The sequence below is a fragment of the Caloenas nicobarica genome, chromosome 2 (assembly GCF_036013445.1).
Source record: "Caloenas nicobarica isolate bCalNic1 chromosome 2, bCalNic1.hap1, whole genome shotgun sequence".
NCBI classification, from domain to species: Eukaryota; Metazoa; Chordata; class Aves; order Columbiformes; family Columbidae; genus Caloenas; species Caloenas nicobarica.
Genome location: NC_088246.1, coordinates 96,609,289 through 96,623,228, shown reverse-complemented (window position 1 = coordinate 96,623,228; position 13,940 = coordinate 96,609,289). Strand labels below are relative to the sequence as shown.

At 38.9% G+C, this 13,940-nt stretch overlaps 1 protein-coding gene across 2 annotated transcripts in view; it reads left to right on the top strand.

The window, feature by feature from the left end:
• The window catches only part of MOCOS (molybdenum cofactor sulfurase), a 228,967-nt gene extending 221,900 nt beyond the window's left edge, over positions 1 to 7,067 (top strand). For both annotated transcript variants that reach the window (XM_065629343.1, XM_065629342.1), the window contains one exon: positions 3,479 to 7,067. In XM_065629343.1, coding sequence (XP_065485415.1) covers positions 3,479 to 3,625 — 147 coding nt within the window. In that variant the 3' untranslated portion in view covers positions 3,626 to 7,067. The remainder of the gene's footprint in view (positions 1 to 3,478) is intronic.
• The last annotated feature ends 6,873 nt before the right edge of the window (positions 7,068 to 13,940 follow it).

Sequence of the window (13,940 nt, the reverse complement as noted above, 5' to 3'; positions counted from 1 at the left end):
CAAAGCTAAGTTTCAGCATGCAGTATCACTTACGTGCTTGTTACGCATTCCAGCAGGGCATTTTCTCCTACAGAGTGCTTGTCTGAAATAACTGATTGTTTAGGAGCTGTATCTTGAGGGCATCTCATCTCAGCCTTTGTCAGATGTAGCACCTCAGGTTTCTGTCTTACAAGAGGAGATGCTGCACCCAGGATATTTCTCTGCCAGTGAAAATCTAAGCAGTGCATATTAGTGTTGATCCAGTGAATATACTTGAAACAACATGCAAGAATGACAGCATTTTACAGCTCCTCTTTTAAGTGAGTGTGATGACTATCGTATGATTCACTGTTGGCAAGAATAAGTACATTTTATCTATTTACCCCAGTGGTGAAATGTTGTGCATTTTACTGATCAAGAAGCTTCACATTTTGGTCCCCATGAAGTTTAAGAGTGATGGAAAGAGTCCCTACCGCTGTCAGAAGACCAAGCAGATAAAAGCCACAGAAGTCACAGTCCAGCACTCCCTGTTCAGTTCTTGCTGCATTCTGGGGAGGTTATATGCAGAATAAAATGCCCTCGAAGTCAGGAAAGGGTAGCAACAAGAGAGAGAGATTATGTAGGTTATTGTAAGAACTCTGCAGGCTGTAATCTCTGCCTCTGAAAGCCTCATTTTTCATCAGTGAAACGTGAGAAGGGCCAATTTCTGCATTTTGTCTTTCTCTTGAAACAGCTCAAATGGCAAGATGCATGTTTGTGGTTGCTTGGGGGTTTCTTTTGTTATCCGTATTTGTTGAGTCGATATTTGTAATCATTTTAAAAAAACAAGGAAATTTACTTCAAAGATACAAATCCATTTCTGGTAGTCACAAGCTAAATTTTGGTCTTAAGAATATTCACAAAAGAAAGATGCCAGCAATGAGTGTTCTTACAAGTAAATAATCATCCAAGCAGGTATTAATACTAGAATATTTATACCAGAATATTTATACCATAAGTATATCATAACCTTGAAAACTCCTTAGGCATCACTCAGTCTCAGCACTGAAAAAAATACTATGAGACTCCAAATCAGAGTAGGGAAATACTAAGGAAATGTATTAAAATAGTATTTGAGAACTCCTGAAGATAAGATATATTCACACATGCCTTTTCTTAAATAATTCTGAATGGTTTAAAGTGCTATAACAAAAAAAATCTTGCTAAATGATTCGCAACAATAGAAAAATTGTAAATTAAATTCTCCACAGTGAACAATCTGCCCAGATTTGTTTTAGTCTTGTTTTAAGATAAATCAAGATGCCAATATGGTAAATATATTAAAAACTATAACAGCTTCTCATGTATCAAATAAGTTCATTTACATGGATGAGTTATAAAATTCCTTCCTGTGTGAAATACAGTGTAGCATGGACTAATATTCAGTTCACAATATTTGTTTTATGATTGCCTGATTTTTTTAAACCTACAAAATTGTGGCAACTGTCATCTTTGCATTAGGATACTGGAAGTAAATCCAGGTTATCAACCATAAAGCTGAAAAGCATGTCATTTATGCCAATGGAGAAATCACAGCTTGTCAACAAATAAGAGAAAAGATAAAATGAGAAAATAATGCTATATACTGTCACATCTTAAATGAAACAGTTACTAACTTACCATTTTAGCACCACAGTTGATCCAACACAGTCACTGTGCTGGTGGATTGGGATCTTACTGTGCTGCAGTCATTCCTCAGCATTAAATACTAGAACACTGACCATGAGGATCTACCCTGAATCCGCCAGCATTGGCACCATTATGGTATCCAAAAAGTGCCATTAGTAGAATAGGCCTGATCAGGTCCAACTCATGTCCCATACACATAAAATGTCAGTGAGATGAAAGAATAGCAGAAGGAGCCAAAAATCATCTGCTTGGGAGCTGGTTTTCTTTTTAATGTTTAGGACTACGAATGAGAAATAAACACTCAAATTCAGAGTCTGAAGCCATGTTTTGATAGATCTTGGCTTTACAGCATCTCTGTTAGTTGGGAGTAGGTCTCAGCCTTACATCCCGCTAATTCTTCAAAGACTAAAAGCTGTGTTGTGTTACCTCATTACTAGAGCTTTATTTAATTATACAGTGCAAGAACAGAAGAAAACATACCACCTTTATATTTGGTCTGTCAAATATGCTCCCTTAAATTCAGCTAACACTATTTTTTTTAATTTATTGCAATTCCGTTTACCTAGTCTATTTTTCTAAAGCTGCTGTAAATGTAATTCTCTCAATTTCAGCTTAATCGATCTGAACAATGGCAGTAAATCTAATCAGGAAATGGAGAAGGAGAATAGAGTTTTGTTTTTACAATTTGGGTTGGTCTGTTTGTTTGTTTTTCAGAAATACTAAGTTAATTTCATTCGCTTATTTATTTATCTTTCACTTTTAAGCGACTGATACATTTTGGCTGTATCCTACCAAAACTAAATACTTTTTATTGAAACCTGTAAAAAAGAGACAAGAAAATTCATGTTGTGTTTCCCAAGATCCTCAGTTTGAAGAGGCGTTCTGAAGTCTACAAACCAATTATCAATTTAAGATGGTCTTCAGCATTACTTTATTTCTTACTTTACATATTTCTTTAATTAACTATTCTCTAATTGTTTGGCAAATATTATAATGAGATTGCAAGTCTGTTTCTTGCAGGTTTCTAAATTCTCCACAGCTGGTGGAGAATCACACCCAGCTGTTCACAGCTGCAACTGTAACATTCAACGTGTTTAAGGTCAAGACCACGTGTAAGAGCACAGACACTCGGGTCAGGTTTTCAGTGCCTGTGAGGGTTGTATGGTCCATGGGTGAAGTGGTTGTTCTGTTCTTCTTTTCTTTATTATTTGGTATCACAAGGACACATATCTAAGTATTTCTAATATTTATGTAGGATGGCTTCATGGGTAATGACAGATAACAAGTGGTAGTCCTGGTAAAACAACCTTTCTGAATATTTTCTATAAAATATACTAAAATATTCATGAAAACAAATGAAGTGAAATTCACAAAGGCAAGACAGAACAGAGTTCTGTTAACAAAGCGAATAATTCATGGTAGAAGATGCAAGACCTTTCCTCACTGTTTGAACATACATGTGTTCTCCTGCTGCCTGTCCTTTATTTGTGATAATGGTTTAACTGTATTTGTCAAGAAATCAGAACAGTCATTAGATGACAAGACGAGAGAATGTAAATTACATATATGATACTATGGAACTCATGATGAAACACTATGTTATTTATCCACTTACTTAAGGTATTCTTCTTGAATAGCATCGGGTTAGCTTTTGTTTATCAGTCTATTATAGTTAATTAGTTTAAAATGTTCTTAATTATGTAGAGATAGTACATACCTCCTTATTCTCAAAGCAATATTGTTTTTCTAAACATATCTGGGTTGTGAGATCCTCTATAATTCTGATTCCTTCAACATGAGTTATGTCTCAATAAATACCTGTTTTTTACAGACAAACTTTGGCATATACCTGATGAACCAGCCCTTGCACTCATCCTTTCCAGATATTTTATTGGTTGGATCTCAAGTACTTCCAGTGCTGAAGGAGAATACAGAAATTCAGCCTCCAACATCCAGTGAAGAAAAATGTTCAGGATAGATTCTCTGGTGGAGATAAGATTTATATGCAACTACAGGGAAAAGTCAGTAGTCAGTTATTCAAAAAAAGGAAAAAGCTTCCACTCGTTTGCTTCTGATTTAAGTTGTTTAATTTTCTGTTTGCTGGAGATGTTATCAGATGGCAGAACCCTTGATAATTACAGCTCACCTACATGTTTTTGCTTGTGAATAGGTTATAGCAGCCATAACTCTGTTTTGCTCAATTGCTTCAGGATGCAACAGGTTTGATCAAGTTCTACTGGTGGATGACTCCCAAAACAAGCTCAACATCGTTGTCAGAAACCCGCATCTCAATGAAGGAAAGTAAACACAACAATACACTACTTCCTTATGTTGCTTTGTTAAAACCACAAGTAGGAGAGAGGATGCAGGACATATTTTAGAAACAATGTGGATGGGAAGGGAACAGTGGGATAGTGGCGTGAGAGTATCAGTCCATTCAGCTTTTCGAAAATGAAGCTGAAGGTGGTGTGTAGGCAGTCTGAAAGCACCAGAGAAGAGGGAACTGTTATTGGGAGATCTGTGTCTCCCTCTTTGGAAGTAGTGTGTGAAGATGCCCAAGAGGCAGAAAGATCAGTGAAGATTCAGTGTGCTGTTTGCAAAACACATTCTCTGTGAAGCAATTTCATCCTTTTGTTCTCGACTTCTTTCTCTTGTTCCCATTTGCTGCTTTTCCACCTGATTTATTTTATGTGATGACTTCCTACACGCTTGTTTGCGTTGACACATTTTTTCTAATTAGCGATTTTTCAACTAATACAGTTATGTTTTCTGTACAAACTTTGTTTATCCTCAGCAGTCTTTAATGGCCACTTAAGGGAACTCTTAAAAGTTGGGATGTTACTCCATCCTGAACAGGTCAAAGTATTCTTTTTTGTTACTCTTTGCATTTCATAATGTCCTTAGAAGACTTTTGCATACTTTACTCTCCTGAATATGACTCATGCTTTCTGATTTCTGAGAGCAAATGTCTGAAACCTGAGACTTAGTCTGAAATGTCGATCGTTGTGAAAATTTAAAAACAAAAATAAATAAAGCAAGCCACACCAAAAATAAATAAATAATAGATAAATAAAGCACATGGAAAGTCAATGCAATGCAAGATTGAACACATTGAAGCCAGGTGTTTAGTGACCCTCAACACACATCCAGCCAGCCATAGGGTGATTTCATGCTTTCAGGAAGTCCTTCTAGAAGAGGAAATTCTCCTACTTTGGCTGCTCCATTGCCATTTGGAATGTGAAATCTTGACCCTGTTAAAAGCACCATCAGAACTCTCATCCAGCATGATTTAGGTCTTCCCTGGGGCAATTTTGGCTTGAACTGCGTGAAAGTGCTTCTGACTGAAGCAATCCTTGAGTTGTTTGAGCATATCCCTGGAGGGGACCAGGTGGCTTTGTGAAAGAATTGGTCAAACAGTCATTCTGAAAAGGGAGCGACTACTGCAGAGCAGCGTGCAGTGAGAAAAAGGAAGCACATCACCCAGTGCGTGAATCAGAATTCAAAGGTGGTCTTTTCTATTTCTTTTCTTTTTTTTTTCTTTGAACTAGTTGCTTCCTTTTTTTTTTTTTTTCTCTTTTGAAGAACTGCTTTTACTCACTTCAGCTGGAACAGACTCTTATTAGTCTCTCAGCAGAGCTTTGTAATGGAAATGAGAAGAGACATTATCTGTTTCTTACAACCTGCCATAAAATAGATGGGAAGAGGGAGGCGTTTCATATGGATGTAAACTGAGGATCAGTTTTGAGAGTTGTACCTTCCACTTCAGAGCCCAAGCACTGCTCCTTGATGTCTGCTTTGAAAAGCAGGGGTTTTATCTGTCTAATAGTCAATTATCTGATGTTGTAAAGAGCAGGCTTTTTGGAACCTTGAAAAGCAGTTTCCTGGTATCTAAATCTCTTTACTGTTTAGCTCTTTGCCTTTCTGTTATGCAGAACATTGTTTTGTTGGCTAGAAAGCCAGCTCAGCTCTGGCAAATTTAATATGAAGAGACCTGCTGTATGCTGACCTTCAGGTGATCTCTGGTGCTTTGCTCTGTCCTCTTCACCTCAACAGTATGTCATTTGTTTAAAATGGCACAGAAGTTAGAAAAGGAAATTGAAAGCAAACCTCAGCAATCTCTGTTTCACTTGTTATTGGATTTACTACAAAATAAGTCACTTTGGTACACAGCGGCTTGACAAATACTGTTTGTGAATAGTCTTAATGCAATCTATGATAACTAAGGATGAGAGGATTTGAACTTTAAAAATGTCATGCTTGGTCATTTTGACCTATTATTTACAGACAATTACACTTTCTCTCTGCAGTGGCTTAGTTATATCAGATCAAGAATAATTTTGTCATTTTACAAGAGGAAAAAATATTTTCTCTGATGTATGAATATACTCATTAGTATACTCTGTGCATTTCCCAGAAGGAACATCTTTGTGCTACAGTGATAGGAAATGTCACAATGCTTCAGATTGATGGAAGAGATGTAAGGAATCTTTCATCTCAATAAAGGATAATATTTCCCTTCTAGTAAGTGGAGTGTTCCCGCCAGTATTGATATGTCTTCCCATCAATGAAGACAAATTCTTCTCAGTGCCAATACTCTGTGGAAAATCTTGAATTAGGAAGAGTCACTTTTAAATGACATGCACTATAAGTTTGTAGAAAGAACATCCCTCCCATAATCTGGAAAAAAAATCAAAGAAAGAAGAAACAGTATAATGCAAACTCAGGTACTGCAGGAATGAAAACAGCATAGGCACTTTGAAACACTGTAGATTATTACATAGAAAGATTATATGTTCTATAAGGGCTGAATTCTCGTACTTCAGAGAATATAGGGAAAAGACCATTTCATATGAATGCAGGCTCTTTCATCTAAGTACTCCGATTGCTGCAGAATTAAATCTTTGGACTAATTGCAGATATATGTTTACCTTATATGGATAAGAAATGTACTTAATACAGTATTTCCAGAGTGCTGTATGTAGAAAGTCCTCTCTATATTTGAAAACTAAGTCCATATTTCCTTACAATGAATTATTCAGACTCATTCAATTTTCTGTGGGACTTAACTCCCTCTCAAATCTCAAAGCAAAAATGGCGATTCTTACAAGCTCTAATAATAACCGGGAGGCTGAAATTAAAGAACAGAAATCAGCATCTTTAGAAGAAACCTCTGAACTCTTTGTTCTCTGATATGACTAAGATATTTCAGATATAGTTTATGATTAATATATTTTCAATGGCATCCTTCAAAATATGGTCAAAATTATAGGTCACCCTTCTGTCAAAATTGTACTCAAATCAAAAGGAAAGCCTGCATAAAAATGTGCTTGTTGGTCATAAATTGTAGAGATTATGCTACGCATTTCTTTTTCAGTCTGGTTTTTAACTTTCTTGGAAATGAAACAAATAAAATATATATTGTGCTTGACATGTCTACTGGCGGTGGTTGCATTCTTGACCTTTGAGCTCATGAGATGCTAAGTTCTACTTGGAGTCATTGCTCATGGGGCAAGTAGGTGGCTGAGGACTGAAGGGATGCGTCACCGCTGCTGCGATACACAGGCCAGGTGTTCCTCCAGCTCTTACACTGATGGTCTCTGTCTGTCTAGTCAGCATGCCAATAAGTTGCATGCTCAGCTCAGGCCCTGCATAAAACGCAATAATAATCACTGGTTTCCTTTAAAATATGTCCAGAGGCAGTCCTGTTAGAGCCATTTCTGTTATCTAGAGATTGGAGCTCTCAGCGTGTTGAAGAAGGTTCATTTCTCTCTCCTTTGCCTGGAGGGATCCAGCACCGTCTTTCTCCACTGCCTAACCTATCAGTCAGTAGGTGAAACTGGTGACTTAACAGGACTGGTTTTGTGGGGGAATCAAAGCGAAGGCTTGTCCCTCCCTTCTCATGAGGTTTACAGAGAAACGATCTGTGATTCACTGGGCCAGAGGGACAGGGACATGGGCACAGTGAGGCAGGATCCACGCTTGACTCTGAGCTAAACGTGAGGGCGGGAGGGAAAGAAGAGCATGACTCTCTAATCCAACAGGTAAGTCACTCCTGTGGAGGTGAAAGATGTAGGTATGTCCCTGTCTCTCTGATTATACAGCTGTCATGGGGCAGCTACTTGGACAAAACGTAGACACAGCCCCAGAGAAGGGAGGAGAAGACAGAGCATTCTTCCTCTCTGCTGGGCATGTGAGGCAGTGCGTTACAGAGGCTTGTCTCCTTCCTCCAGCCACCAGCTTTTAAGAAGAAAGGAATTAAAGGTGGAACTTCAGCAAGAACAAAGGAGAACACCCCAAGTGTGTTTTGGAATAGACCATTAGGGGAAGCATGAGTTTGGGTTCTCAAAAGCAGAAAAGGGAATGGACCCATATTTCTGACTTCTTGCTAGATGTACTGGCTGCAAGGCCAGGGCGAAAAGGAAAAAATGTGGGAAGGAAAAAAAAGTGGCATCTCCTACAGTCAAAGTTTAGAAGAAAGTAGTGATACACATGCCTTCACCACCCAGTTTGTAACTTTTTTAGGAAAGAAAGGATGTAGGTCTTCTCAGGCCCATAAATCGGATTCAGAGAACTCAGTCATCGACAGAGAGGTGCCTCTTAAGCAACGTGCTGTCTAAGAGGCCTCTCATCCCTTCCTTTCATGTCAAGCATTTTACTTTGCTGCTCACTCAGTATGATGGAGGTTGTGAGTCCCTTCCAGTGGAAAAGAAAATAGTCAGATGCCCTCCATAAGGGGTGAAGTGACTCACTGCCCTGCAGACAGAGATGTTGGGGAGGTTTGACATGGGGCATCCTTGAGCATAACTGCCATGTGCAGAGGTACATCAGAAACCTCTGTGTAATAATCTCAGAAATAGGTGTCACAGCACAAGTTAGTCATTTTTCTGCTGGTACTACAAAGTCATCCTGGAAGGGTAATATTGGAGAATTGTGCTGCTGGGGAACAGACCATGGCAAAGGCAGGATGGGGATAGAGGACAAACCAAAAAATGTGTGTTGTAGCTTTTGCACTGAAAATTGCTGAGGAATTTCTCAAATACCCACTAAGTAAGACAAAATGAGAGAAAACAAGGAATTTGGTTTCCTACAGCAGTTATATGGCAAATTTCAAATGACATTGATCTCAAATGAAGAGCCTCTTGCCTTGCGTGGCTCATACATATCCTATAATGAGGTGCATTTTTATGTTAAATCCAGTTTCTTCTCTTCTTCTATTCCAGATTTGCAACCAAAACCTGTTAACACACTGCAAATCTGGACACAAACATCAGCTCCTCCTGGATAACTAGCATATTCCCTCTTTGAGCCCATCTCATGCTTTTTGCTGCTTTTCGGAGTTAAGTGTCCCATCTGAATTAAAGTACTCTGGCCAGGATTGTTAATGCAGAGGTGGTTCCTGAGTCCAGAAGTGAAATCAGCTTTTGGTTTCTGAAAGGGATGTGTTTTCCACAAGGATGTGTTTGAAAAGCCAGCCATGATCTAATGTCAAGTCTGTTGTTTTCTGGTACTTATAATGGATGAATCAGATCAAGCTGCTGAAAAGTTTGAGAGTTATTATTTCCCAAAGCAAAACAAAACTAGAAGACTACAGAAGACCCTGCACTGCTGAACCTATCTATTCAGTTCTACAAATGCAGAAGAGTCTTTGAGGTATCCGTCGTTCATGGATGTAACTCCCAGTGAGTCATGTATTAGATATTTGTAATTTCACTGGTTTGGCCAAATGTTTTGAACTGTTGCTTATCCTCAGAGCCTTTTTATTTCCTGTCAGATTCAAAAAGCTTCTCCCAGCAAACCACTCAATACTGAACTGAAATTGAATTTGTCTTACGTCAAATGTTTGTCTTTATTCTGTTATAAAGAAATAAGAATGCAACATTTCTGTGTTTGACTTTCTACCCGAAGCTCAACGCAATGATTCAATACACTTGAAAAGAGAAGGTTCTTGTCTGAGTTGCTTTATCTGTCAATCAGTATTTGTGAAAAGCTACAGTGTTCCTCAGTAACATCTAGTCAATCAGAAAAAAAAAAGACCTAAGCTGGGCACAGCTTGCAAATGCTTGTTGTCTAGGAGAGTTTGCATCTACTCATATATATATATATATTCAAGCACAGGAAGTCTAAGCTCTTTTATTTCTAGTCTTGGAAAATCCTCAGAGAAAAGCATGCAGAGTTTTTCTGAGGGAGCACAGGATGTGCTGCCCCATCTTTTGGATCAGACCCACAGCAGTATCCCTGACAACCAAAGAGCTGATGTCTCTGCAAACAGAATGAGTCCTCAGACATGTGAAAGTGTAGGATAAAGTTTTGCAATGCAGCTTTATAGCCTCTCTCTTTCATCATGCACCAAGGAGCAGCTTACAACAGATATGCTGGCTGAATTCTAAGCAGCTCCCAGAAGCACAGACCCAGGGCCCATGTCCCTCTTGTGACACTGTGTGACCAGGCTCCACTGTGCCCGACTCAAAATTTCTCCCAGGAACATTGTTTGAAAGCTGCCACTACTGGCCTGTGCTGTAGCACCAAGTTGTATATTGTGGTCAGAGACTCTTAGAACAATTAAAAGCCGATAGACATTGCTAATTTAGCTTGCTAAGCTTGGAGGACTTTTCGTTAACTAGTTGTGCATGGTCGTATCAAGGAAAATCTTCACCCAGAGGGTGGCAGAGCACTGGAACAGGCTCCCCAGGGAGGCAGCCATGGCCCCAAGCCTGACAGTGCTCAAGAAGAGACTGGACAACGCCCTCAGATACATGGTGTGAACTCCTGCAGCTGGACTCGATGATCCTTGTGGGTCCCTTCCAACTCAGGACAATCTGTGATTCTATGAAAATACTTTGTCAAGTTCTTGTGCTATTTTATGTTGTCTTGTGCTGGCATCATGGAGTCGTTTGGTATTCGTTCAATCTCATATGCCTTTCCCACTGGCACAGTATGGAAATTTGGAGCTATTTATGTGCAAAGTGAAGAATATGTCAAGGAAGAGAGAATCTGACATTTCCTTGAGTGGGTAACTGGAAACGATTGGTTAAATTAGTCAAGCAAGACTGAGAGCTGTGTGTATTAGAGGCATGCAGGAAACATTATGGAAAATGCAAGTCGATTTCTTACTAGACCTTTTTTCCAAGTGCAAAACCAATACAAGCCAGCAATCATGTATTTAAGAAACTAAGTAATCGTGTATTTAAGAAGCTATATATGATCTAAATGAGATTGCCAAGTATTGCAATTAGCATATTTCTCCGCACATATATTTAAATATTGAGCTTAATATAAGAACATTTGGATTGGGAGGGTCACTCTACCCCCTGTTGTATTTCTTCTAATTTTACTCATCAGAACAAAAATACTGATGGGCAAAATGTTTTTAAAAATTATAGTTCCCACTTTGCAAGGGGAATTTACCTTTGAAAAAGCCTAAACAAGACACAGCTTTTTGAGTTGAAAGACTAGGAGTTAACCATATAGTGATATTAAACGATCGGTCATTTGGAAAAATGGCCATGACATTTGTCACAAAGAAGAAAATCCAGGGTGATTCAGCAGTTAGAGGGGAGGCATACAGTCAAGCATCATGTTATGTGTGGAGAGAAATGCTCGCTGGAGGACAATTCACTTAACAGATGCTCACATATCTCTCAGAAACTGCCCGTATTTGGAGATTTTCTTAAGTATGTGGTGTATTTCTGAAGTCTCTGTTGATAAGCTTTATGCCACGAGTAACAGGTAGATATTTAGAGGCAAAGTGGTATAAGATGGCAGGTGCCAGAACACAGTGAAATAATAGAATGGTTTTTTGGATGAAAGAATGGAATACATTTGCTGTCTACAGCATTGTCTACAGGAAAAAAGAAAATCAAAATTCAGTTTAGAAATAATATGAAAATTAAAATAAAAGTGAATAATGAAATTAGATAAAATAATCTCAGCCTTCTAGAATGCATCAATATAAATAAAAGCAATTTCTCAGTTTGTGAAGCTGCATACCATAGTTCATCCTACCAGTTCTTGTTATTGCAGCTCACTAACTGCCAGATCCCGGACAGAAGTCACTGAAATCATGCTGTTGTCAGCTTATTCTTGAAAAAGAGACTCATGCTGGGTACGGACATGGCGATAAAGCTACTAATCAAGGTAGTTACACAACAAAGTAAACCTTAAAATCATAAACCTTCAAATCATATCTGGATGCAGAACCAGGAGGGGGAGATATCACAAAGGGACACACTTTTTCTCAGAAAGAGGAAACTCCTGACCTCAATCTTGCAATGAAAAGCTGAAAAGCTTTACAGTTGTAGCAAGACTTATGGTTCAGAAACATCATGATTTCTGACCCCTCGATGCTGGCATTATTTCTATATACACTCAGCATTTCTTAACCTGGATTTTCTGTGGAAGTAATAACTGGAGCTATCAGAAAGAGGATGTGTGATCATGAATTGCAGGAGATGAAACCTCCTAAGGGACTGTCAGTAGAACAAGAGACTGTGACTCCCTGGTGCCCTTAGGGCAATAGGAGCCATGAGTTGGGGAATCCAGCTGGAAATTCAGCTACAAATTCATGAATGGACTCGGGAATCAGGGAAATGCTGCCTTAAAAGTGAGCTCTCCCCTGCAACTTTCAGTTATTTCTCATTTATATCTAAAAATAAAGCTGTATGAACACCAGTGTCATCAGACTGCGATGATGTGGATTTCACTTTGATGCCTTTTTTGTTATAAGTTATTTTTTTCAGCTAATCAGCCAAAAACTATGTTGCAATGCAGTAACAACATAATAAGATTTTTAAAAATCAGTATGATGGGCTTTACATGAATCCATTCATGTGAAATTTTGTTTTCAGTGCTGTTAACATTCATTACTTTCTGGTTAGTTTCCTGGTTATCAAGTTGTCAGTATCAGCGTACCTGTGTTTGAAGGGACTTCTGAAGGTCCCCTAGTTCAACACGCTGCTCCAAATTTCAGGGCTAGATCAGGTTTCTCAGGGCTGTATCCAGTCGAGTTTTGAGTATCTCCAACAACCTTTCTGGGCAATCTATTCCTGTGCTTTTCCACCCTCCTGGTGAAGAAATCTTTCTTTAGATCCTCTCAGAAATTCAGCTTCTGACTGTTGCATCTTACCCTTTCACTGTGCACCTTTGAGAAGACTCTGGTCTTCCCTCTACGCCCTGCCCATAGGTAATTGTACACCCTGCCCTTAGCTTTCTCTTCTCCAGTCTGAAGAAACCTGCTCCCTCAGTGTCTCCTCATACATCATGTGCTGCAATTCTCAAACCTTCCTCCCCGGTAAGAAGTATGATGAGCGACTTCAAATATCCTTTCTTGAATCCCAGAAGATTTAAACCAGAGAACCCAAGAAATCATCCCCTGAGCTACAGGACTAAATGCCATTTTCTATCCACTGTTGTGGTGAATGTGTGAGAAGGGTCATGCAGTTCATGCAGGTACCATTTCTCTGGCAAGCTGACTCAAAATGTTGCATTATTATAAGAATGGATCCACCAGTTCAGAGACTTGGCTGTGATACATCCACTTCTGCTCCCCAAAGACTAGCTCTGAATTTAGTTTTAAATGAAACCTTACACTGAGTTCAGGGTATAAGTCTATTACCATTGACTTACTGACGGATTCCTATTTTGACTTGATCAAGGAAAGGTTTATTTTTCCAGTTTCAGGAGGGGGAGGCGGGGGTGTCTAATACATTCTTTGTAAAGCTGGAAAGTGGCTGAAGTCTTGGTCTGAGTGAAGCCAGCAACAGAATTAAACTCCTCTCTGCTGAGTAAACTCCTGTCTCCTCTAGAAGGTTGGAGGTAATCATATTTCCTTCCCTCAGTGTAGTCTAAATTGATCTTCACATTATTCAGAAAGCTTCTGTGTGACTGAAGCATTTCCATTTCTCTATGCCCAGTTTTGGATACTTAACAAATTTGATTTTCTAGATGTATGACCTCAACACTCAATACAAATTGGGTTGATCGAACATGCAGCCCAAGTACTTCTGAAAGTTTAGACGAAGATGTACCACTTCCTAATTTACTAAATTGACTGCATCCGAAAGCAGTTAATCAGCTTTTTCACTGCCAGCAGGCAAAAGGAAGTTCACAGCTGTCGACTAACTGTATCTTTGTCTTTCTGTGTTTAGTATATACAATGCAAAAAGTGTGAATCATGCAGAATAGGTCAATGAGATTTTCAGGCAATCACGGAAATGAAATAAGGGCTGAACAGTTGAGCAGCTTCATTTTTCTCTCCCTGGCACCTGGCATGCTTGTTCGTCCCAGTGCAACCCATG